Here is a 26,912-nt window from a genome sequence, read left to right as displayed (position 1 = left end):
GAATACTGTGTCCAGTTGTGGCCCCTCAGTTCCAGAAGGACAGGGAACTGCTGGAGAGAGTCCAGCGCAGCCACCAAGATGCTGAAGGGAGTGGAGCATCTCCCGTGTGAGGAAAGGCTGAGGGAGCTGGGGCTCTGGAGCTGGAGGAGACTGAGGGGGGACTCATTCATGGGGATCAATATGGAAAGGGGGAGTGTCAGGAGGATGGAGCCAGGCTCTTCTCAGTGGCAACCAGTGATAGGACAAGGGGCAATGGGTGCCAACTGGAACACAAGAGGTTCCATTTAAATATGAGAAGAAACTTCTTCCTGGTGAGGGTGGCAGAGCCTGGCCCAGGCTGCCCAGGGAGGTTGTGGAGTCTCCTTCTCTGCAGACATTCAAACCCGCCTGGACACCTTCCTGTGGAACCTCAGCTGGGTGTTCCTGCTCCGGGGGGATTGCACTGGATGAGCTTTCCAGGTCCCTTCCAACCCCTGACACTCTGGGATTGTGTGTGCCAGCAACACGGGGACACCGGGTGAGCAGCGGCCACAAGAACACAGCCAACAGGCTCCAAGAAGCCCCAAAGCACCCACCTGGGACCTGCCAGGAGAAAAACTGGGAGCAGGTTGGCAGAGAACAGCCCCAAACGGCCTGCCAGGCTTCAGGCACTGCAGCCCTCTGTTTCCAAGCTGGATCAGTCGACTCCTACTGCATGGTATCAGGGTTTCTAGGGACAAGCTCAGTGCCAAATTAGCTTCAACCCCCCTTCAGTGCCTTCTGCTACGGCTTTTACCAAGGCACAAAGTAATCTGCAGAGTGGGTCAGCGCCTTCAGCCAAGAGCAAAGCCCTTGTGCTCCGCATTCCTGGCGTCCTACTCCGCAGCGCCTGTCACGCCACACGCCACTCAGCACCCAGGAATCTGCAATTATCTCAGTCTAGCAGGCCAACAAAAAGCCAGACTTAACACTTGTTAACACTCAGCAACCACCGCCTGTGGAGCAGGAGACTCCTTCGTGTTCAGGTCACCTGCCCTAACAGCGTTACTTTGCAGAACTTTCAACCCCATCTTCACTGCATGGCACAAAGCACCTACGTGCTTTATGCCCATTTTTACAGTAGACCACGCACGCGGTCACGTCTGCACTGAAAGCGCTTCATGCCCAGAAGAAAAGCATCTTGAAACTACCAACAGGCTCTGAGCAGAGACTAAACACGAGGTAACAGCAGCAGGAGAGGTTGGACTCAGCTCTGCGTCTAGAAAGGGTTGTGGTCAAACACTATAAATTATAACTGCGTATAGGCAGACTTAGTTTAAATGGACAAAAACCGAATGCCAAAAGCTTGCTCCTGAAAATGCTTGAGTGTGGTTGTAGTACAGTAGCAGTAGCTGAGCCATAATACACGGCTTCTAAAATGTTCCTGGAAGTTAAATAATAACTGGAACAGGCACTGCATCCACTTATCAGAGGTCTGATGGCATTATTAATGCCAGAAATCCAGCAGCTGCAGCTGTCAGGTTTTCCTGGCTGATTTGGCTCAGAGCTGGCCCTAAACACCCCAGCCCCCAAAAACCAGCTTAGCCATAGAAGCTCTCTACCTAAAAGCTTTAACTGGTACATACTCCAGACCCCTTGTTGGCCTCGGTTTTGTTCAGAGAAGAGACTAAAAACTAGAAATAAAAACCAAGCCCCAAGTTCTTCAGAACCCGCGGGGAGAAAGGCACTGGGGGAAGGCAGCGATCCCAGCGATGCGGTGTCTGCCCAACCCAGGAGAAAACCGCCAGGCTTGCTTTGAACATCATTTTTGGAAAGAGCGTTCAGGATGTTTTTTCAGGAGTGGTTCAGTTTATCCGGGACTGTACATATAGTAGGGCTCCTGTGCTGTCACTTGGCTCTGGTGGCGCAGCACGGCTGGAGCTGTAAACCCCTTTGTGCAGAGGCTGCGAAATGGCAAAGGCGCCATAGGAACCACGGCCATTGCGTTCTCCAAAGCCACAGGAGTTGGGAGGGTTGTTTTTTGGGGGGTTTGTTTGGTTGTTGGTTTGTTTTTTAATAGTTAACACACTGCAAATAAACTGCACGACAGTTAGACAAGTCTTTAATGATTACAGCCACCCTGCAGCTCAGCCTAATCCCGTAAGGGAGCTGTGCTGCTGCAGCACTTCTACAAATGAAGCTGCTGGAAGCCGGGCCTGACCGGACTAACCTTGATCTCCCAAACCCGCAGCCCTCGGGAAGTCCCACAAACAAATAGGAAGGCAGCTGGAGCAGCAACATTTTTCTATGGCAAACAATACAGCAGGAGGGAAGCACCGGCCTGGTGTTCATGCTGTGGCTGCCAAGGAGCTATTCCAGTGGCTGAGGAGGAAAGGTGAGCTCTGATGTTCGCAAAAACAAGCTCAGCCCAGGAGTCGGCAGCTGCGACTCCAACCCCTCTGTGTGCAAAGGGAATGCCTCTCTGAGTAAATAATTAGCACCAGCTCTGTTCCCAGCTGCAAGTACCAGAGCTGTTTTCCCCCAAGACGATAATCAGGCACTCGGGACTCAACAGTCCTCACTTGCCCAAAGCTGGTTTTACACACCAGTAGTGAGAAACAGAAGGTATCCACCTACCCCACCCAGCCACAGGTGGCCAGAGAGGGCCCAGTCTCTCCCAAGCTGTAAAAGCTTGTATTTTCTTGCTATTGTAGCTAAAGCCTCCAAAGTAAAACAGCTTTCACCTTGGCCAAGAGGCAACTGAGCAAAGCTGCACTCACCCAAATTCAGCTGTGCAATTCATTGAGGCCAGAGTCATCAGGAGGCAGTAATTAGAGTTATCTGGCAAAGAGCTAGAAAAGGCATTCACATTCCTTCCCAGAGACCTCTCAGGCATTCAAATTATTGCTTCACAGACTGCATTGTGGCCGCACCTGAGCTATTCCCCAAACGGTCACCACATGCATTCCTGAGGGATCATCTGCAATTTCGCTTGCATGCCAACAGCTTTACTTTCCCCAGCAGACCACCAGTTACCCAGCAATCGCACCCTCCGGTACAGCATGGACAGTCAAGCCCAGTCCCAGCCAGGGCAGGCATGAGCTCAACCCACGTATCTCCTGGAGCTAGCAGTGACCCTTGTACATTGTCTACCCAGGACCTACCAAAGCAGAAGGATTAAGGAAAAAGTGCAATCCTGTTCAAAAGCTGCAACTGCATTTAGGCAAGCACCCATGCTAATCCGGGCACTGGCATCCTCTGCTGGGCTCTGACGAGGAAGAAAAGTCTGCTCACACTCCTCTAGTATCTATGGTAGGGTGTATCTCCCTGTGGCTCACCCCATGAGAGCCAGACTCCAGCACCCACCAGCACCCCCAGTCAGACCCATCTGGGGTGAGCATCACCCCAGCTGCATCTCCCACCAGGGCTGCTGGAAGGGTCAGTGCCTGGGGAAATTGGCTGCCCAGGGAGAGATCGTGCTCTGGCACTGGGCGTCTTCAGGGAAAGGCCTGAAAGCGAAGCTTCACCTATGAAACTGACTAAGGGAGAAGCTCTTAGTAGAACACTGCCAGTCCCAACGGCCGGGCTGCGGGGCAACCCCACGGCAGACACCGCACACGCAACTCCAGACCAGTGCTGTGCTGCACCCCCAGAGCTTGCTCTTCAAAGACAGAAGGAGCAGCAACCGCTCAGCTCCCGAGCCCGCAGCCCCGGGGAGCGCGGCCGCGCAGCGCCCCGAGCCCGCCCGCCCGCACGCTGCGGAGCGAAGGTCCCGCACAGGGAGAAAAGCACAATAAGAGCAAGAAGAAGAAAAAAAACGGCAAAAACCACCCTCTGGGGATGCACTCACCGATGGAGACCAGCTTGATGCTCTCCCGCTCCAGGAACTCAAGGGCTACCGAGACGTTCTCCAGCTGCATCTGGCGGAAGGTGGGCCGCTGGTGGTACTTGCGGTACATGCGCTTCTGGCTGAGCACCTCCAGGAGCGCGATGAGGCGCAGCCCATCGCTCAGGTCGTGCTGCAGGTTGCCGATGCGCTTGTTGACGCAGCGCAGGTGCTCGTTGCACCAGCGGGTGAAGGTGTTCTGCTGGATCCGCTTCCAGGGCGCGTCCTCCGCCAGGTCCTTCTCGGTCGCCGGCATCTCGCCGTCCGCATCGGCCGCTCTGCGCCCGCCCTGGCCCCGCGCCTGCGTGCTCATGGCGCGGCCCCGCTCCGCCCCCTCGGCCGCCTCCTCCGCGGTCCGCTCCGCCCGCGCCCCGCCCGGCCGCGCCCGCCTGCGGGGAGGGAGCGCGGAGCTCAGCGGTGGCCCTGCTGCTGCGCCCGGTGCCGCTGGTCCCGCCGCCCCCGCTGCCTCGGCCCGCCCGCCCCGCGCTGCTGCTCCGCTCCCCGGCTCTGCGCGGGCCCCGCGCCGCCGCCCGGCCTTTATCCGCCGGGAGCGGCACCGCCCTCGGCTGCATCAGCCTCCCCTGCCCCGCCGGGGCCGCCCGCGGGGGGGCTGCGGGGCTGGGCCGGGCTGGGCTGGGCTGGGCTGGGCTGTACTGTACTGTACTGGGAGCACGCCCGGAGATCCGTTCCCCGGCGGGGACGGTGCCCCCGGGGGGCCCTGCTGGACCGACCCTCACCTGGCCGGAGCACCGGGCGGGGCTGGGGAGCGGCCCCCGGGGCACCGCTGCACACACCGGAGTAATTAAAAGGGGCCTATAGGAAAGATGGGGACAGACAGGACAAGGGGTGATGGTTTAAACTAAAGGAGGGAGATTCACGCCAGACATCAGGAGGAAATTGTTGGCCCTGAGGGAGGTGAGAGCCTGGCCCAGGTTGGCCAGAGAGGTGGTGGCTGAACCATCCCTGGAGACATCCCAGGCCAGGCTGGACGGGGCTCTGAGCAACCTGAGCTGGTGAAGATGTCCCTGTCATGGCAGGGGTGGCACTGGGGGAGCTGGGAAGGTCCCTCAACCCAAACTGTTCTATGACTCACCTGGCACCGGGGCACAGGCAGGAGCGCAGGGCGCGTTGCACCGCAGATCCCCCAGCACTGGTGCACAGCAGTGCAACTCCCCTGGCGTTAGTGTATGGCCAGGCGTGCCAGCCCCTTGCACCACCAACACAACCAAACCGCACAGTGCAAACAGGAGCACAGACCCCGTTGCGCTTGTGCCCACCCACCCAGCGCAGCACCCGCGTGTAGCGGAGGTGACACCCCCGGGCAGGGAGCAGCAGGGGTACATGCAGCCGTGGGTGGGTGACCCAGTGCTGGGCCCTGCACAGCGCAGATGTCTGCGGCAGAGCCCAGCGGAGCCTGATCTCCGTGGGCTGGGAAGGGCTCATTGCTGCACGCCTGTAACACACTGCAGCCATCAGGAGCACTGTGCAAAGTACAGCCGGAGTCGGGTGAGCCTGACTGTGCTCGTACAAGATGCAACACACTGCTAAGGGGTAGCACACCATGCTGATAACACACGACTTTATCAACCGTGTCAAAAAGAGTAGGAACTTCAAAAGCAGTCAAGTTAGGCGTGAATTCTCGGGGGCTCCTCTCCTTTTTTCCTCCCCCCACCTCTGTGACTGATTTCCTGGCGTGCCACTCCCTGCCGATGTACTAGACTGTGACTTGACGCTGACTCATTTGATGACAGCAAAGAGTCAACAGAACTACCCCGGCTGCCGTTGCTACATGCCGACTTCGTGCGGGCTGCCGAGACACCTCCTGATGCTTACCAGGCCGGTGAAAGCTGCGGCGACGTGTCCCTGCGTGTCCCTGTCCCGAGGGAAGCCGGTGCCCACCCGCTCGCCCTCCCTTCGGCGCTGGTCCCGCGCACACTTACAGTCTGGGCTGTGCTGCCCGGGGCTGCTCCGCCGATGTCCGGTGCAGGGTACGCGTGTGTATCTATTTACACCAATGCCGCCACACTGAAAGATGCGGGAGTCTGTCAGAGAAAAGAAATCCATTAAAAAACAATCGATAAAGTCTAATTTAATTAAATGACCGCAGCAGCTCACCACTGAAATCAGAATACGGATGTCAAATTATTTTCTTTCAGGGGTTTTATTCTAATGCCTTTAGTAAACTGTGGCACTGTGGTTTCTCTCCAGTGTCCTAATAGCTCCTTCCCTCAGACTAAGTTATACTAGATAAATTTGTTCACTAGGAAACAAGAGAGAAGCAAAGATAAAGGTGAGGTAAAGCGGGAGTTATGCCTAAACTTCCATTGCTCCCCAACCAGCTTCACATCCCTTTTTAGAACAATCAAAGCAATCAGAGATCAGATTCAATATACTGAAATGATGGGGTGTACCATGGCACAGCAGCCCCTGCCCTCTCCTCAAATTATTAAGCCCAGCAGCAAGAAGGATTCAAATACAAACTGACTTGAACCGAGGGATGGGATTTACAGAAGCAATCGGCGTCGGGCCGTGGAGGTGCCGTGGGCAGGTTGTGGCTCCACGAGCAGCTCTGCCACGGGCACAGCCTGGAAACACGAGCTGAGCCTTCCCGCAGGGGCTTCGCCCCCCCGTCCTCTGCTTCATCTTTGCAGAGATGCTCATGGAGCGGCCACTTTGGCCTGATGGCTTATAACATTTTAATTTCAGTCCCTCCCCACTCCTGCACCTCGTAATGCACACTCTCCTTAATATAGTTTTGTGCCCTTGGCACACTGGAAGTTAAAGGTTCAGCCATTTGTTTTTCTTCTGTAACAAAAATAAGGGAATAAAAATCAAACAGGAAAAAGGCAGAATCGGCATCAGGAGCTTAGTTTTTAACTCAAGTATTTAGGTAAAATTTTCAGTAAAGGTCATTTTTTCCATAGACCCAGCAAAGAAAATTTTCATCCCAACAACGTATTGTGCAAAGATATGCTCTGCATACCTGAGGACAGTGGTTTCTGCGAGTGGTTTTGCACCACTTCATCCATCCATCCATCTATCCATCCATCCATCCATCTGTTCATCCATCCATCCATCCATCCGTCCATCCATCTGTCCGTCCATCTGTCCATCCATCTCTCCATCCATCCATCCATCTATCCATCCATCCATCCATCTGTCCATCCATCCATCCATCCATCCATCTGTCCGTCCATCTGTCCGTCCATCTGTCCATCCATCCATCCATCTGTTCATCCATCCATCCATCTGTTCATCCATCCATCCATCCATCCGTCCATCCATCTCTCCGTCCATCCATCCATCCATCCATCCATCCATCCATCCATCCATCCATCCATCCATCTGTCCGTCCATCTGTCCATCCATCTCTCCGTCCATCCATCTGTCCGTCAGCCCCTGCGTGCACCCCATCTCCTGCACGGGGGTTTGAGATCAGGAGAGACCTCATCCCCTGGAGCTGCCATGAGGGTGGCACCATCTGTGACAGTGACCGCTGTGACAGTGACCACGGTGCCGGCAGCTTTGCTGGCATCGACGCCTTGTCCTCCTCCACCGATGAGAGAGTCTCCCTGTGCAGCTCCGTGATCGGATTCTTGCTGGGGTCATTTGGCCCGAAAAACTGGCTTTCCTTTGAACTGAAGTTGGAAGACACTTTAACACAAGTGAACATGTGTTTCAAGTTTCATCAGGAGGCAGAGAAGTAAAAACAAGCGAACTCGTGGATCTATACTCACTGGCATACATTCTTGGTACTGTATATTATTACAAATGAATTAATGTATGCCTTCCAGAAATACCTTATGTGTATATTTATACGGGTGGATGTTTGTGTGGATGGATGTATATGTGCAGAGAGGGAGGGGGATTTCAGCGCTGCCCTCTGGGGCCGATACATTTTTCCTTTGAATTGTCCTGTATGACCAAGATCTCCCCATCCCAGCTCTTCCTTTGCTCACTAGACGCAGATATAGGGAAGGAAGAACACTGTCATGTTCTCTTGGTTCTCTATAAGCAGTTGCAAAAATAGCATTGATTTTTTTCTTTCCACTGTTTTAAAAATACTCTTCCTCCCTCTTTATGATAATTCGCTGCAAGGCTGGGCTTAAAAAGACCCTGTTTATTCAGCAGCAGAGGTCTTCCCCTGCCACATACTTACTGTTTTATCACAGAAACGCACAGAATATTTTGCATCTGACAACTGGAATGGATGGTAGTGGCATCTGGGCTATTTTAGCAAGAAGACATTGAAGAACGTCTCTCAAACCAGCATCAGGCTCTGTGGATTTGCATGGAGTTGCTTCGGAGGCAGGAGAAAAAATAGCAGCACAATTTAAAGTGTAAAAGTAAATGTTGGGTGGCCTTGATGGGTCTTGCTGCTGTTGCCGGACTCTGTGATAATCTTTAATGGAAATTTAATCTTTAATGGAAATTTAATCACAGACTATTTATCACATCTGTCGTGGCCCTGGGAGCGTCCTGTGTGGCTCAACAGTGGACATTGCCGTTAGTTTTATGGAGCATCCCCATAGTAAGGGGAAGGACCAGCTCCGACCACTGGCTGTCTCACTCAGGAAAGGTCTGGTTAAGCCGGGCTTGCAAAAGCAGGCGGGTGTGGGGAGCGGCGGCGCGGGGCCCCCGCTGACATCAGTGGCCAGGCAGCGCATGACGGGGTGACTAACGAAGGCTGAGGGCCATCCGGGCTAATCAGCTTTATCACGGGCTCATGTGATGATACGTTCTTGGATTCCTCCGAATCATGGGCTATTTATGAGTGATCCAGGACATTTGGGACGCTGTACGTGTTCCCTGCTTGATGCGTTATTCAGCAACAGCTCTCTTTCTTCATGAATGCACAAGAATTGGAATTAATATCAAATGTTAATCCAACATCTGCACAGTTTGCTTAGAGCAGGGACCAGCCGTTCAGGGCTGAGGCTTCACAGGTGGAAGGGCTTTTCTCCACGACCAGCAGATTATGGTTCAGTTCTCGCCTCTCTGAGGATCTGGACCACTGGAAACGTCATCCTTTAAAGATTTCAGTGGTGCTGCGAATACACGAGGAGCACTGATTTTTTCCCAGACTACAACTAACCCCACACAAATGACTTTAAAGATGCGTCACATCTCAGCAGAAATGGGTGGTGAAAAGCCAGCTCGATGCATCCATCCTTCCCAAAAGCTTCTGTCAAAGCCGCAGCACCTGAGGGTTCGTACCCCAGGGTTATTGAAGCTCAGGAGTTGTCAGGGCAATGGCTTGGAAAGGGAGTAACTGGGGCATGGGCTACAGCGCTCAGCCAGAATCAGAAATTTATCAGGAGATTTTAAAGATTTATAAGTTTTTGGCACGTAATAGCCTTATCCAAACACAGGACAGCATTATGCGCTGCAACAAACGCCATACAATAAATTATAGCACATTGAAAACACTGTGCAGATGCTAATCCCCGCAGCACCGCGGGGAGACTGGGCTGCTAATCCAGCCCTCAGCCAGGGACGCTGCAGACAAAGAAGCCGAGACTCAACGTAGTTAAAGGTTTGGTTTTTCAGAAGCTGCGGACACCGTAACTCGCTGGGATTTCATGACTAAGTGACCATAAATGGCATTTCTGCGCAGCCGGCGGCACCGATGCTGGCACGGCCGGGCCCCGGGAGCAGCACCCGCTCTCCCACATCACATTTCCAAACACACCGCGCATTTTCTTCTCCCGGTACACTGTTTGTTGAGTTTTAAAAGACAACAGAAGCGTTTCTTCTCGGTTGATCAAGTAGTCATTAAGCCCCTCCTTTCGTTACCGTGATCCCTACCAAGCAAAGCAAAACCAAGACAAGTCGTTCAAGTCAAAGCATGAATTCAATGGATTGCGTCATGGGTTGCGTTTTCCTTATTCAGCAGCTCTATAGAAGGCGAAGGAGCTCTGCATGACACAAATATTGGCAAGGTTGTTTGATACAACTTGTTCTGAGTTTTTCCACCTTCTTTTCCCTCCTACCTCCGTTGTCTGGGGAAGACAGCGATACGAGAGCACGCAGCAGCAGTTCAGTCCAAATTGGACAGAGCGATGTCTTTAGGCGTAAAAATACATTGAAATACATTGAAAAACACAAGACTGTGTCCTGGAATTTGTATTTGAATTTATCATTCGAAAGTCTATTTAGGCAACATTTGCTTGTAGTTGCAGTTGTGTCTGGGGCATTTTTTCCATCTGTCTGTGTCTGGAAGAATATAATTTTTCTTCTGTATATAGAGGTCTTGCTGCATTATATATGTGTATATATATGTCTTGCTGTATTACGTGTGTATCCAGAAGCCGAAACCGGTGCCAGAAGCAGCCATCCATCTGGCAAACACCGTGCTTCGCCAGAACTCACAGTGCTGCTGTTGCTTTGGATCCTGGAGGGACTCGCAGCTGGGATTTAAAGCTCGGGCTTTGGCACGGGCTGTAAGTGGCCCCAGAGCAAAGCTGGTCCTGCCGTCTGCTGTCCTGCGGCAGCTGAAATCGGGGAGGACAACCAAACTGGAACCCATTTAGGAAGCCATACTGGAAGAGCAAGGACAGGGCATTCCGAGGAATTCCCCTCGTTTCTTTGTCCACAGTACCCTTGCTGCTCGTTCCTATGGAAATGCCACAAAGTTCTTCTGTTTTTCAAGGTTCACCTATTTTTCTACATTCACGTATTCTGGTTGACAAACTGCTGCAGGGTGTTTAATTTTACATCTAATTCATGCAGATGGTTTTAAGCGAGGAATGTATACTCGCAACCATGGATAGGCACCTTTTTCCTTGCAAAATCCCCATAGAAGTTGTGTCGGTGCCTGCGGACGATGCCCGCGGTGCAGACCCCCCCACGGCAGCGCCCGCTCCGCACCGAGCGCCAGCAGCGCGGCGATGGCCAAACACGGTTCACCCGAACAAACACGACTTGACATACCAAACACAAAGTTAAACACCAATTGGAAATAGCAAGGCATTTTTAAAATAACTCAGGATCTGACTTCACGACCTGGGAAGTCAGATCCGACACAAAGCCACACAATGCTCCAGTGTGCAGCTAATCGCGGCTCCCTGCCCCGATCAGATACCGCAGGCACGGGCCTCATGAGACATTTGCTCTGCTCTCTTCCAGCTTTACCTACTGCTTGTGTTTGCATCCAGAGCAACCAGGGCTCCCTTCCTACAACGCCGTGCCCATTTTTTTCGGAGTTTGAGCTTCTTATGCTTTTACTCCACGAGCTGGGGTTTGCAGGAGTGGCGGTTTGAAATCAGAATAAAACACCTCACATCTGCCAGAGCTCGTGGGCTGCACGAGATTCCAGGTGTTCCTGGTTACTCTTTGGGAGTTGTTTTAACCTGGGGTGCAGATGAAGAGTCGTGTTTGACCACAGAGGGGTGGCCAAGCGCCTCCTCGGGACAGCTGCACGAAGCATAGCAAGGAAAACGCTTTCCAGGGGAGCCAGGGTATATTTTTCAAACAAACCAAAGCCCTTTTGCGTGACATAAACAGAACTGTTGACCTACGTGCAGCCAAAGGGGGAGGTTGCTGGGCCGCGCGGATGCGAATGCCGATGCACAAGTGACAACAGGCACAGAAAGACAACACACAGAGTGAGAACACACAGAGTGACAACACACAGAGTGAGAACACACGGAGTAACAACACACAGAGTAACAACACACAGAGACAACACACAGAGTGACAACACACAGAGTGACAACACACAGAGACAACACACAGAGTGACAACACACAGAGTGACAACACACAGAGACAACACACAGAGTGACAACACACAGAGTGACAACACACAGAGACAACACACAGAGTGACAACACACAGAGACAACACACGGAGTGACAACACACGGAGTAACAACACACAGAGTAACAACACACAGAGTGACAACACACAGAGACAACACACAGAGTGACAACACACAGAGTGACAACACACAGAGACAACACACAGAGTGACAACACAGAGTAACAACACACAGAGTAACACATAGAGTAACAACACACAGAGTAACAACACACAGAGACAACACACAGAGTGACAACACACAGAGTAACAACACACAGAGACAACACACAGAGTAACAACACACAGAGTGACAACACACGGAGTAACAACACACACAGAGTGACAACACACAGAGTGACAACACACAGAGACAACACACAGAGACAACACACAGAGTAACAACACACAGAGACAACACACAGAGACAACACACAGAGTGACAACACACAGAGTGACAACACACAGAGACAACACACAGAGTGACAACACACAGAGTAACAACACACACAGAGTAACAACGCACAGAGTAACAACACACACAGAGTAACGACACACAGAGACAACACACAGAGTGACAACACACAGAGTAACAACACACACAGAGTAACAACACACACAGAGTGACAACACACAGAGTGACAACACACACAGAGTGACAACAGGCACATCCCACCGGTCCAGGAGAAAAGCACGATGCTGTGCAGCGCTTGCACCCACTGTCCCCATTGCGGCGTTCTCATGATGGTGAATAATCCGCCAAAAACAACCCCCCAGCACTTTAAATTGACGCGATTTCTGCAAAAGGGTGAAGTCACTCTCCTTTCTTTTATTAAACATTTCTCACAAAAATATTCCCAGACAGAAATCTTGCATAAGAAGCCTTTCCTGACTCATTTTGCAATCAATGTCATTAGCCCCTCCGCAGGCTGATAAGCCTTGGCTGGCCCACAGGAGACAGGGGCCGTGCATTGTTGTGCTGCTCAGCCCGGTGCTGGCAGCCTGGGCCTGATCCAGCCAAGCAATCAGAGCATTTAACTTCCTCCATAAAAGCTTGTATATGTGAGGCCATATATTTGGGGGCATTTCTCTGCTGGAAAGTGAGCTAACCCTCCAAACATGCTGCAGAGCCAGAAGGAATGGCAGAGAGGCCTCTGCGGGCAGCTTCGCATTGATTTGGGTGAGAATGAGGAATAATAAAGGGTGGAAAAAAAGCGCTTGGACCTGGCCAGCAGTCACCAGCCTCGAGCCACCGTCCCCCCCGCGCAGTTGTCAGTTCTGCTGTTAATATATTGCCGCATAAACAATGTCCCGCGGCTGAGCTCTGCCCAGCAACACCGCGCCGGGAGGAAAGGCGGAGGCGGGTGTAAGAAGCACCAGCCGGGGTGAAGGACAGGGTGTTACTGCTGTCCCAGAAAATAATGGGAGACGCCACCCCAGGGTGGCAGCTCGGAAACCCTGGGCCGTGTGTCCCGGCAGCAGCAACGGGGGTCTGGGTGTCCAGGGACGTCTCCATGGGGTTTGACAGGAGAAACTGGAGCCCCTAGATGGGAGAAAACAAGGCAGGAAGAAAGCTGAGCAGATCACCCATCGCCACGGCACGATCTGTGCCTTGCCTATTCCTAGGGGCTTTTCCGGGTGTGAACTTTTCCTAAAAACTGAGATTTGCTCACGGGGACCCCTGCTCTGCTCTGGCTCTGCTCTTGCCTTGTAGGGCAGAACTTGTAGTTCCCGTGTTCCTGCTTGTCCTGCAGCAGTGATTCCTGGATTTGGAGAAGCAGCTCCAAATTCACCAGCTTAAAAAAAATAGCAATAACCAGTATGCCACCAGGAGAAGATGGCATCAGAAAGGCGTTCCTGATGAGATACCTGGGCAGCTGGTGCCATTTGTTGCTCGTGACAGAGACACGAAAAGGCAGATAATATCAAGAATGAACCCGGCCGCACGCTGGCTGATTGAAAAGGACTGAAAAGTAAAAATAGATCCTTTTCAATCAAAGAAGAGCGCATTTCAAAGGGCAGCTCAGCCACGGTGCGGGAGCTGGCACCGTACTTCACGCCAGCCACCTGGTGCAGAGCTCCCAGCGAGGAACCTCGTCTTTGTCCACGGATCGTGGCTCCCCGCAGGTAAAACAGCAGCAGAGAGGCTGGTGTGACAGAGGGGGATAAAAGGAGACCCACGAAGCCCGGTTCTGCTAATCAGAGTGAGCAAGAGCAAAATGTCATGGGACAACAGGGCTGAGGAACGGCTTGAGACCCTTCTTGAAGGTGGTCACCATGCCTTAGTCCCAGCTGCCCCATTGCTGCAATGGTGCTGTTAGAGAAGGGAGAGGAAGACTGAGATACAGGGCCACAGAAACAGCCCGAGGCTGGAACAGCTCTACTATGGGGACAGGCTGAGAGAGTTGGGGTGTTCAGCTGGAGAAGAGAAGCTCCGGGGAGACCTTATTGTGCCTGTCAGAGCTCCCAGTATCACCGTGCCCGTGCCAGACAGGCGTGTTAACAGACAGATTTGTGCTTTTCTCACCGGAGCGAGGGCTCTTGCTGTGGCTTCTTCCCAGCTCCTGCTCCCATTGACAGAGATAACACAGGTGTGCTGGCGCACACCCCAATTAGCTCGATGCTTTAAGACACAGTCATACCAGGAACTTGCCAGCCAGCCATGGCTGCTGCCAAAAGGATCAAAGTCCATGCAGAACAGAGCAAAACTTTTACATAGAAAGTTCAACAAAAAAGAAAAGACGATTGCCGTGAGGAGAGCAGGAGATGGGGGCTCCTTGTGGGGACACCTGGCCCTGCTGGTGTGTGTTGCAAACCAGGTTTCTGGTCCCCAGAGGAGCTGCTGCCACCTCCCTTCCCAGGCTCAAGCCTCAGAGAGGCCAAAAGCAAACAAGGGCTATGGGAGGTGCTGGGGAGGCCGCCCTGCTGTGCCCCTCCAGCAGCCAGTGCCTCTGGGAGGGCAGCGGTGACAACCAGCGCTTGGCAAGGCTCCTGCAGCCCTGCCCGGCACCGGTGGGGTCCCACTGCCAGGCCCCTGTGGGGCTCCCACGTAGCATCCAGCCCCAGCTGGATCACCTCCAACCTGCTGCGACCCACATTATCAGCACAGCTGCACAGATAAAGCCACTTATCTGAGGCTGCTGTATCTATATCATAGAATCATGGAATAGGTGGGGTTGAAGGGACTTTCCCACCTCCCCCAGTGCCACCCCTGCCATGAGCAGGGACATCTTCACCAGCTCAGGTTGCTCAGAGCCCCGTCCAGCCTGGCCTGGGATGTCTCCAGGGATGGTTCATCCACCACCTCTCTGGGTACCTGGGCCAGGCTCTCACCACCCTCAGGGGCAACAATTTCTTCATCATGCCTGGCCTGAATCTCCCCTTTTAGTTTAAAACCATCACCCCTTGTCCTATCACAACAGGACCTGCTCAAAAGTCGGTCCCCATCTTTCTTATCGGCCCCTTTTAACCACTCAAAGGCACAATAAGGTCTCCCCGCAGCTTCTCTTCTCCAGCTGAACACCCCAGCTCTTTCAGCCTGTCCCCACAGCAGAGCTGCTCCATCCCCGATCATGTTGGTGGCCCCGGGTGAGCCGGGCCTGGCTGGGGCAGGGGAGGGTCCCGGTCCCCCCCCGCTGTTAAACACTCGCCGATGCTGCCACCTACCGCCACCCGCCCGGCCGGGGACACTGCGGTACCGCCCGGCCAGCGCGGCACCAGCAACACGAGGTGTTAGGTTAACTTGATAAAAACGTATCTTGATAAAAATACATGTTTTGGTAAAAGAAAAAGAACAAAAAAACCCCACAAAGCCACAGCAAGGAAATCACGTAAATCTGGTGCACGCAAAGGGTTCGCTCACAGTCCCCAAGCCCCAAGAGCTGCGCTGGGTGGGAGGCAGGGAGCCGAGGAATCATCGTGCGTAGCGAAGGGAATGGTCGCTCGTAGGGAAGGCAACAACAGTTCGTGGAAAGGGGATCATAGTTCACAGGGAAGGGGATGTGCTGCCCCTGCCGCGGCCTGGGAATATCTCCTAATGCCGCAGGAATGCGGTTATGTCATGGCGAGTCCCCCCCGCGCCCTGCCACTGCCTCCCAGCCAGCCGCCAGCCCTGGGAAGCATCGCTCCCCGTGAAATGGAGGCAGAAATTTCTGCTGGAGGGGGCTCCCGCCTGCGAAAAGCTTGTAACCCTCAACGATCGCTTGCTGCGACGGTTACTCCGATGTTTCCTGGGGTACCTGTCCCATCCGCGAGAGCTGTGGGCAAGAGGAGGGGGAAAGGTTTTAAAAACCTCCTCATTACGTATGTGAGCGTTGCCCGGGGCGATAGTTCTGACTGTGCATGAATCCTGCCTGCTGAACTCACTGGGCATGACGCACCCAGGGAGGGGAGCGATGCCTGAGACAAGAGCAGCTAAAGCAGTCCCCTGCTGAGCTGCTCCTTCTGAAGATCTGCATTTCATTTTCCAGCCAAGGAGCTTTATTATTACAAAAAGAACATGAGATTTTTATGAGTGATTTTACAAATTAGTTTCTCAAATTGTTTGCAGAAGCCCAAGAAATGTTGCAGTCATTAAAGTTCATAGAAAGTATTGGATGCTCCGGCACTGCAAAGCTTTTCCTCGTGCAAGAGAAACGAAGCAGAATCACCCCTGACATGTTCAGACATCTGACCCTGAAACGCTGCTCATCACCTCTGCACCGCCGCTCTATGGCCACGCGTCCTGCCCTAACGCACATCGCTGGGGCGACCCGGGAGCTGAACCAGCACAAACCCAGCTATAAACATGATTTTAAAAACAAATAACTAATTATTTCCATTCACCGCGTTTAATTTGGGCTCACGCAGAAATACTGTTCATCCAATAGTCCAAAATACATCACGTATTAGGAGCTAAACGGTCCAACCCAATGAATGAGTCATCACCCAGTGGATGAAATCCCATAGCTTCATGGCTGCTCATAAATAAGACATGCTCAACTTTATAGTAAGTCATAAGTAAACAATGAACTATATGAAAATCAGAATCAGCTGTGTTATAACTGCACGGGCACGATGCCCACGCAGAAATGAAAAGCGAATGTGATACCATCACCGTTTGGCTTCGGAGGCTGAATTTGGGGCTGAAACTCATAACAGGGGTTTTGATGTGTGTAGCAGGGCGGTCAGACATCCAGACCTTCGAGGCCGCTGCAGATGCCTGTTTGCAATAAACAACACATTATCCCAGCCATTACCACTTCTGAACGCAGCCTCGCATCCCGACGGGCACATTTTCTGATGCTATCACCTGCTATCTCCTTGCTACAGCCCAACACGGTGCTCCTGTGCTCTCGCAGCCCCCTCCTGCCTTGGTGCCCTCCCCTGGGCAGAAAGGAAGGGCAGGAAAAGCTGCTCCTTGTCCCTGAGCTGAGCATCGGTGCATCCCGCCTAACCAGCACCCTGAGCGCCCGGCTGGACTTGCTGGGCTGGGCTGTCGGGACAGGGGGTGGGTTTGTTTAGAACAATTTGAACCACAGTTGTGAGAGAAGGCAGGAAACAGCAGAAAGCATTGATCAACCTCTGCCTCGCTGTAAAATTAACAGCATATAAAACTCGGTATTGAAATAAGTGGAGGCGCAAAGGCATCGCAGAGGGTGGGTGAGGGAAGATGCGCTCTTGGCACCGGGAAAGACTCCGGCGTGTGGCAGTGAAGGGACCACGAGCAGTGGGGCGGCTGAAGCCACCTCCAAGTTTGAGCTCTGTGGTCTCCCCAGGGAGGGTCTCCCTGGCCACAGGCGGCTCGTGGGGCTGGGACCAGCTTTGCAGGGCATTTGCTCCAATAAAAGCATCTTCTTGCTCCTGAGGAAGAGAAGTTTTCTGCTATCTTGTCAAAGACTTTGGCAAACAAATGTTTTTCTCCCCTCTCTTCTCATACCCTATTAGTGTTCGGGTTAATGGTGCAGGAGGGATGCTCAGAGCATCGCAGGAAGCAGATCCTTGGATTTCAGGGAAAAGCAGGACGTGCTTGCGCTGTGGTGGGGGGGAGGCAGCAGGTGACACATTCGACCATCTCAGGGGATTTTCAGTTTTCGTTACGTGGCACTGCGCAGGAAACCGCTAACCTAGAGCTGCTGTTTCCTGAAGAAAGCTCTCTAGGGAGAGGCCATGGATGGCGGAGCAGCCTGGCAAGACCTCCATGTCCCCATGGGCTGGGTGGTGCACTCTGAGGTGCAGATGTCCTGCAGCTCCCTCACCTTCTCTTCAGCACAACGGGGCAGCTCAGGCTGCCATCGGAACAGCTACAGGGCCAAGACGGTAGCTGCCTGGCTATAGGAAGGGGAGAGACCAGCACAACTTCTCCCTGAGGAAGCAAAGCTCCAGCATCTGCCAAAATACACAAGGAGCCCGCCTGCCCTGTGACTGTCCCTACAGAGCTGGGGCTGGGGCAGACCGGGACACCCGCTCTGTTCTGTGTCTACAACAGGGGAGGGACCCATGAGACTCGACACAGGCATGAAAGCCCAGAAGAGCCACCAGCCTGGGGGATGCAGCGTCGCGCATCGGGGACATGGTCCAGCTCCCTCCCTGCCCGGGGCTCCCAGCGCTGCCTCCGACCGCGTTTCTCTAAACCGCTGGGGATGGCCCGGCCCTCTCAGGAGTCCACACACGATTTCCAGGTCCTCTCAGGAGACCTCCAAAGAGCTCCCTTGGCTTCCCGATGGTCATGAGCCCAAGCGGCTTTGGCAGCGGCTCTTCCCACCGAGGATGCTCTGAACAACAAAGTCATCGTGTTTTCTCAACCCCGTTATAGTTGCAATAGGGCGAAGCACAGATGAATGCAGCCAGAGACACGACCGCACAAGCCCAAGTCACCGCGCTCTGTGCAAGCAGAGCTCTCCGTATACGTTCTCCACAGTGGAAAATTATTGTACCTTGTTAATAAAGCTCTGTAAATGGATGAGTAATTTCCACAAAGGAAAGAACGTAAAACTTGCATTGGCCCAACGTTACTTCTAATCAAGGGATCTTCATAATTCTCCAGAACAAACGGAACCTCATATTTTCCATATGTAACCATCTTTGTCACCCAAAGCACTTTGTATTCAATAAAAATACCGGCTTACATTAGAACAAAAACCCCTTCTGGTGCAGAGTTTTCCTGGCATCGCACGTCTCTGGTTCCCTCACTCAACATGTTTAGAATTAAATCGCAAAACCTTAACTCACCCTCTAATGATCTGTTTGTTTCCAGTTTCATATTCCCACAATATGTTCGCTGACAGCAGCTGGGCTCTTTGACAAAAGACAAGGCATTTTTCCCAACAATGTATATTTGCTTCGTTCTGGTGCATTACAGGGGAAGGGTTCAGGCCGCATGAGCTGTCACCAATAACGGGAGTGGAAGACTGAACGTAATTTATTTAGTACAAATTAAATGTTTTTACTAAGTGTTTTTGTTCCGAATATTATCACTTCAGCATTCAGCTTTTTATGAAGAGAGCCCTGAGAAAGGTTGAGCCCTGTTTTGAAAGGATTTTTACCTTTAGCATCGTTCTGAGTCAGAGCCCAAACCCCAATGCGTACGGTTCTCAGGAGGATGGTAAAAGCTGCTCCCCTCAGTTCCAGGCACCTCAAAACCTTTCCTTTCGACTTGTGTTATGTGTTAGAACAGAAGAAAAGCAAAACCAATTCTTGAAAGCATATGTTGTTTCAAAATCAGCCTGAAACGTTACACCCCGAATAATGCTGGATGCGGTATTTTGACATGGTTGCACCTTATTTCTTTCTCCCACCCTTCCAATAATCCCTTCGAATTCATATTGGTTTCACAAAGCACTTTGATCTCAACAGAAACAAAACAATCAGAAAGCAAAGCTAAGTCCGTAATATCTGCAGAGCCGTGGGTGCGATGCATTTTGGTTCATATTTTTCTGGTTATAGTGCAAGTTTCTCTATCAGAAGAATATTGGACAGTGTAAGCGGCACGAATAGTTTCACCCCCGAGCAGCAAACCTGTTGGAACCCTGCATCGCTCAGAAAAGATGAGGAGAACAGGGAGAGGAGCACAGGAAACCCACCTGGTGCTTTGGAGCCTGCTGGGAAGGTCACAGCCGGACATGGTCCCAGCCACAGCACCTGCGGGGCTGAGCCGGGTCAGCACCGCTGGGTCTGCCCGCCCTGGGGACCAGGACCCACTGGTGCAGGTGTGAGCGGGGAAATGGACCCTCTAACAGGAGCAACTGGACCCCGCAAACAACTCCCTGTGTCCTAATCCATCTACTGCGGCAGATCACCCACCCACCGCGGAAAATCATCCGCCTCTCACACGGGAAAATCAACAAGTGTCTCTCTAAAACACACCTAATTTAAATAGGAACAATTTAGGGTGGCTGTCCCGCCTGTCATGTTGTACCTTATCCCTGGTTTCACACTTCCCTTGGGGGCAATTTGTCCTATGAACAGAGATCCCAAGCTCTCCTCCTAAAAAAGAATCAACGTCTTACTATTACTTTCATTTTCTGCAGCAACTGGAATTATTATTTCAACGTATTTTAGACACAACAAACCTCCAGGTTTATCTGACGGAAGGAAACCCTGCGGGCTCCCCTCCGCTCCCGCTGCGGCGCCGGCTCAGAGGCTGCAGCGTCTCTGGGTGTGAAGCTGCCCCTCCTGTTGTACGATAACAGCTTTATGGCACGGGCATTGTTCTGCTCTACCAGGTATTTGATGAACAGCCTTTCAACTGCAAAAATACAGGCTGAGATCAGGAAGGCAAATGACCATGTTCACATAGCTACCCTGATTTTCCTCATTAACATATAAGGATCCCTCTTTTGTTAACACGCTTTCTTTAATAGGCTTTTTTATTGTATTGAAGAATGTAGAGGAAAACAGAAAAAAACCCAGTCCCATTGTTCTCCCACATGTTTGTTTTCACTACGAGCACTAAGAGGAAAAGCCCTTGACAAAAACAGGATACAGCAGAGCCCTCTGCACCGTGTCCCCCCGCACCCGCCATCCAGAGTCCACAGACAGTCATAAGTAAATGAGAAACATCAGTGGGAGTTTAATTATCCACTTGAAAGGGAGCAGCACCGAGTCCCTGCCCAATAAACGCCACCAGCCCAGGCAGGTTCTGTTCCTCTTGGATGTGTCACCATCTGCCTACGGGTGTTTTCCCTGCGACCTCGGTCACGGACAAGGAGGGACAGACAGACGGGGACGAACCCACTGTCACATGCGGGTGTCGAGCCAACCAGCCGCATGGCAAAAGCCACCCAGCATCCCTTCCCGGCTGTCCTAAGAGATGAAACACCAGGAACCCATCGATGTCACCTCCATCAGATGCTCCCTGCCCCCAGGAGGTGTCCCCAAAGTCCCCATCACCTCGCCGAGCCGCAGCCTGGCTCTGGGTGCCCCCATGAGCAGAGCTCCCCGCTGCGTTCCTACTAATGGCTTTTTGGAGCCCTCTCTTAACGTACCCCCAGCCTCCTCTTCCCCACTCATTGTTGCTTCTCCTGCCTGGTTTTCGGGTGCTGGGGGGCCCTGCGGTGCCGCAGCCCCAGGGGAAGGCGCCAGGGCAGGGGGACTCGCAGGCTGTGCTCGCTGCAAAGCACATTCCTGCGGGACTTGTTAAGAACACGGTAAAAATTGCTGTTTTCTTTCTCCCCACACATCAGCATTTGGAGGCGTTCACGCTTCCGAAGAATAACACTGACTTGTTCTCCGCGATAGGAAGAATAAATCAAGCGCAGTTACCAGCTCTGCATTCCTGTAATCAAGAGCCACATCTCTGGCCAGAAAGCACCTTGTGGGAATCAGGTTGTAGCGACTGCAAGGCCAGTAAAGAGCAATTTGAGCTTTTCCGACTCAGAAACACGGTGATTGCAAATCCATTCCCCGGGTCGGGAGCTGCCTCCCCGCAGCCGAGCGCCGGGCACACACCGGCCCGAGACAGCCCCGCTTAAACAAGAGTCCCAGACCTTAAGGAAACGTTTTCTAGTTTCTTTCTAAGGAAAATCATGTAGTGCCATAAGGATTGGGGGTATTCATGGAACAATATGCTACTTCAGCTTTAATTTTGTAGGGAAGCGATTCTCCTTGTTTTACTTTGAACTAACTGTCATCCTCGTTTCCTTGCCAGAAACGATCACAACTTGTGATTCAGCCTCGATTTCTGAACCAGAGGAATTATTAATATCGTGTAAAATGATTATATTTTATAACGTAAATGATAAAATAAATGTTTATGCAAATCCTTAGGTAGGACTACACCACTTTATAATAATTAAACACCCAATTCCCTGACGCAGTGTCTTTGAACCAGGGAGTGGTCGCTGTCACTCAATAAACCAAAGAGCCAGGGAGACAACACAGACTGAGCACAGCAGCCTATACCTGATATTGCTTAGGATCGGACTGCGGTGTTTTCAGCTCAATTAATAAAAAAAGAAGAAAAAGAAGTAAGAAGAAAAAGAGACACAGCCTACACCAATTTCCACTTACACCAAGAAGACCTTTTGTTCTTTCGAAACTCTAAAGTGACATCCCATAGCTTATGCACTTTTTGGTAAATAGCTGTCTGTCATCAGGGGACAGGATTAACGAATATGGGCATCAGTCCTTTTTCATCAGGGAGAAATAAACCCACAAATCATCCCTTGCGGGGTGCAAGGAGTTCGGTTACAAACCCATGTTGCTCCAGGACCCATGAGCTGCGCGTCCCACAAAGCGAGAAATCGCCCTTCCCCGGCGTTACCAGGACCAGCTGGTTGGAGCAACCCCTTTTCCGAAAGCGGATCAGGGCCAACCCTCCCCAACCTCCATCCCCCGGACCATCGCCCCATCGCCCCCTGCCATCGCCCGGGTCCCGCGGGGTCCCCAGCCCTGTCACCCCTCGCACCTACCGGCTGCTGCTCCTGCCGCCCCGACCCACCGAGGGATGGAACTGCCGGCTGGGCTGGGGAGCTGCAGCGTCCCAGCAGCGGGAGGTCACCAGGCTGCTGGTTTGATCTTCAGTGCGTTTTCCATCTGAAAACTTTAACTCCTTCACGCCCTGGAAGGTGAAGCATCAGCAGCTGTGCCGCGGTGCTCGTCCCTGGCTGGGGACATTGGCACAGCCTTGTGCCAGGATGGGGACATTGGCACACGCTTGTGCCCGGCTGCCGAAGGTGAGGACACGCACCTGAGCCAAACTGGGACACGGGGGGGTCGGTGTGGGTGGTTTTGCTCCGAGACGTGGGGGTGAGTTCTTCCTCTGAACAACTTACAGCCCCCGAGCCCTGTCCCGAAACCTCCCGCATTCCCACACATTCCTGTGGCTGCCGAATCCCCGCTGGAGACCCTGGGGCTTATGCCTGGGAAGGGGAAAACCTTTGACAGCATTTTTTTGTTTTTCCCTTTCTCACCAAACCCTCGGGAAATTGCAGGGGGTGGAAATGGCTTCTGGCAAGAGGAGAAACCAAGAGCTGCCCTAAAACCTCCCGGAGCTGCTGCCAGGAGCCCCCAGCCAGCCCTGCCTGGCTGTGCTGGTCCCAGGGCACCCACCTCCTCCTTGCTCCGACCAGAGGGTGTTCCTGGGGACGGGGACAAGGTTTGGTGGCCCAGCTCAAGATGAAAGGGCATTTGCTCGTGCAAGAGCAGAGGGAAGAAGAGCCTCTGCGTGGTCCTCGCAGCCTACTGGGTTTCCAGCGCCCTGTGCGCTGGTGCCAGCCCCCTCACCATAATGCACAGGACCGGGTGGGACCAGCTCAAAACGCTGCTATTTCCAGCAGGATGAGTAAAACAGTTACGTGATGATGTCCACCCTGAGCTCCACGCTCCTCTTGCACTTCTCTGCTGCACAACTGCGGAGCGATGGAGACGCTTTCAGCATTTCAAGACGGTGCTCTCTGTCCACTGCTGTGGGCTTGCTGTCCCGTTTAAGTCACCACACGTGCCCCGTGCAGACTGTTCAGAGGTGGCAGATGCGAAATTTTTGGGCTGTTGATCCCCGGCAAACTAAGATAGGTCTGGACTTGGCAAAGCCTTCTTCAAACACCACTTGTTAGGCGTGAAACCACAGCTCGGTATGAAACCCGTCGGTCGGAGCTGCTGTCACACGTGCCCTCTCGCCTGGCTGCGGTGGCAGCAGAGGACAGGGACAGGTGCACGGGAGGACAGGCCACACATAAGGGATACCCTGGGCAGCCTGTTCCAATGCCCCACAGCCCTCTCTGTGAATAATTTTTACCTAATATCCAATCTGAACCTTCCCTGGTACAACCTGAGGCACGTCCCAGCGCACCGCGGTGCCCTGGGCACACCAGCATTCGCTGTGCTGAGCCCAGCCACTGCCCAGCCCCACTTAGTCCCCGCTTAACGCCCACTTAACCCCTGCATCCTTCCCAGTGCACCCACTGGAGTCCGAATGGGTCCCCATCGCTGGTGCCAAAGCGCTCAGAGCAACCTCGAACATGAGGCTCCTGCAAGTCACGCTCCAACACCAACACATCCCCCCCTGCACCCCGTGTCCGGGCTTCCCTTGCGAGCTCTGCCGAGAGCCCCGGATGAGTGCAGGGGTTTTGAGTCCCACACAAAGCCCAGCCAGCCCCACCGGGGTGGGCATCAGCGTCTCCTCCTGCCCAGGTGATGCCCAAAGCACCACCCCACGTGCCTTGGCCAGTTCCCTCCAGTGACACCCCGGTGATGCAGAAAGTGACTTTTTGTCCCCAAAAGCAGCAGCCTCAGCGAAGAGGAGCCCGAGCATGACGCGTGGAGGGGAGAGGTGCCCCGTGCCCTTTTTCCCCAGCGCAGGAGCCTCCGATTGACCGCAGAGCTGTAATTCCAGGTGACTCCCGGTGTCCCCGGGGCTTTGGGGGCCAACACGCAATCCTCACACAGACACCGCTGCCGAGGGGCTGTGGCTGCTCCTCGCCCACCCGACCAGCCCCGCTCTGCGACTTCAAGGCCGACATTTGGGATCATTTATCAAACCTTGCTCTGGAGGGCAGGCGGCTTTGGGGCTTTTGAAATTAAGTATGAAAAATGTAATCACGGATAATGACATCTCTTGCTGCAGCACGAGCAAGAAACCTCTGTGTTTCACGGCTGGCCCCTGTGTCTTAAAGCAAAAGAGGGTCTCTGCTTTCATTATAAAACATATTTGTATTTCAGTCTGAAAGGCCTTCTCATCTGGGAGCTCTCTAGCGGCCGCAGTCTCTCCTGCATCTGGTGTTACTTAGCCAGCAATTTTTCTTCTGCATTGCCTGGGGGCCAAAAGTACCCCCCAAAAGGCGAAACGCAGGTTAAAATTGTTTAGAGAACAAAACTCTGTTGGAACGTTTTATTGGAGTCCGGGGAAATTACTTTTAAAATACATACACATAATATTAGCAGCAATAATATACTTTGTTAAAAATCCACGGTAAAAGGAATGATGTTTCAGAACGGAGCCAGCGTTTCAAAGCCATTGGTACAGAGATCGCATCAGACACGCGGCTCATGTTTCCGCTTTCCACGGCGTGAAAGAAAACGCTGCTAAATGTACTTACCTCCAGGTAACGTCTGCTAAACCGGGATAGTTTGGTTGTGTAATTGCTTGAACTCAGAAAGCTTCGCGTTCACGGAGACCTGAAAGTTCTTTTTATTTCATTTACAGGTTTCTCAGCTTGTACCAAAACGACCCTTCTCGGTCCTTACTGGGCTCTGCCACTATAGTGCTTAAATCCGCTGTTATATTTACATTACTATAAGGTGATAAGTTACTCTAGGAGATGAATAATGAAGGCAGGACCCGTCCCAGCGTCACATCTCAAACATTGCAGCTCACATTGACATCAACCTTCCATCCCACGGCACCCGGGGACGGACACGGACCTGCGGTCCCAGCTCGTTTGGACCCAGCTCAGGCTACGCTAAGCCCAAGCACATTGTATCACTGCTTCCTTACGGCTCCCTGCCCTTGATGGCATTGTGAGGGGGGACAGGAGCTCCCGAGGGTTGTCCCCACCTGCAGAGAGATGCCATCGGCACACATCGGATCTGCGGCACGCACGCTCTAGAGCCAGCCTGAGGCTTCCAGATCATTTTTGAAAACGGGTAAAAAGCAGAAATTATAAGAATAAAACAACGAAATCTGAGCAAACAACACTAATGGATTTTTTTTTCCTAATATCTTAAACAACCTCCTACGTTTATAAATGAAAGAGCTTCCATAGCTTCCCAGTTTGAGATCTTATTTCTTTGCTAATCAGAAACGCCTTGACTACTTCTAGATTGCTGTTTGCAGATGTTGCCTTCTCACAGAAATGACCATCCAAAAGCATTCATCTTTTCGTTCAAAATGCGCCTTTCCATTAGAAAAAGATACATTGGTTTTTAATTCCCACCACAGCCCTACATTTTGGGTTTTTTTTTTATATGGGAACAAGCATTTTTCTCAAGTTAAACCCTTCTCAGAAGGGGTGGAGATATGAAATATTTCTAAGATGCAGTTTTCTTTGATTTCCAAAGAACTTGAAGCTGTGGAAAATAATCCCATTGAGAGCAGTGACAGAGAGCCAGGTTCTTCCTAAGCCTCTGAGACCCTTTCAAGTTCCTCTGAAAACCTCGTCGTTAATCAAAATAATTGCATGAGAACCAATCAGGAAACCCCGAAACATTCAAAATGAAAACTTGTCGTTACAAATTCACCGCTGTGCTTAAAAAACAGATTATCTCCCTCAAAAGCTGTGGGAAAGTTTGCTTTGTAGCGGCAGGGGCAGAAATAAATATTCGCCCAATCTGTTTTGTTTAGCCTAAAAACAAATCTACACGCAGAGCGCTTCAATTAAACGCTGTTTTCTTCTCCCCCATGTGCACATGGTTGGAGCTGCCCCTGTGAGCAGCAATTCCAGCCCTGGCCGGACGCCAGCGGGTTACTCAGTGGTTACAGAATCCCAGAACGTCAGGGGTTGAAGGGCCCTGGAAAGCTCATCCAGTGCAATCCCCCCATGGAGCAGGAACACCCAGCTGAGGTTCCACAGGAAGGTGTCCAGGCGGGTTTGAATGTCTGCAGAGAAGGAGACTCCACAACCTCCCTGGGCAGCCTGGGCCAGGCTCTGACACCCTCACCGGAAACAAGTTGCTTCTCATATTCAAGTGGAACCTCCTGTGTTCCAGTTTGCACCCATTGCCCCTTGTCCTGTCACTGGTTGTCACCCAGAAGAGCCTGGCTCCATCCTCCCGACACTGCCCCTTTCCATATTGATCCCCATGAACGAGTCCCCTCTCAGTCTCCTCTTCTCCAGCTCCAGAGCCCCAGCTCC

The 26,912-nt window shown here is 52.5% G+C and overlaps 1 protein-coding gene and 1 long non-coding RNA gene across 4 annotated transcripts in view; one reads left to right on the top strand and one right to left on the bottom strand.

Annotated features, from left to right (window-relative positions):
- Positions 1-22,635, bottom strand: part of FLNB (filamin B) — an 89,525-nt gene extending 66,890 nt beyond the window's left edge. For 2 of the 3 annotated variants that reach the window (XM_065845560.2, XM_065845562.2), the window contains exons 1-3: positions 22,533-22,635; positions 5,785-5,886; positions 3,809-4,233 (exon numbers count right to left, since the gene is read on the bottom strand). In XM_065845560.2, the coding sequence (XP_065701632.1) occupies positions 3,809-4,157 (349 nt within the window). In that variant the 5' untranslated portion in view covers positions 4,158-4,233; positions 5,785-5,886; positions 22,533-22,635. The remainder of the gene's footprint in view (positions 1-3,808; positions 4,234-5,784; positions 5,887-22,532) is intronic. The other variant, XM_065845561.2, reaches the window with a different exon arrangement.
- Positions 22,169-25,755, top strand: LOC139828750 (uncharacterized). Its single transcript, XR_011740648.1, has 2 exons — positions 22,169-22,796; positions 25,265-25,755. It is a non-coding gene; the product is annotated as an uncharacterized lncRNA (long non-coding RNA).
- Positions 25,756-26,912: the final 1,157 nt, after the last annotated feature.

Source organism: Patagioenas fasciata, chromosome 10 (assembly GCF_037038585.1).
Source record: "Patagioenas fasciata isolate bPatFas1 chromosome 10, bPatFas1.hap1, whole genome shotgun sequence".
Lineage (NCBI taxonomy): Eukaryota > Metazoa > Chordata > Aves > Columbiformes > Columbidae > Patagioenas > Patagioenas fasciata.
This window is presented reverse-complemented; position numbering and strand designations above follow the sequence as displayed.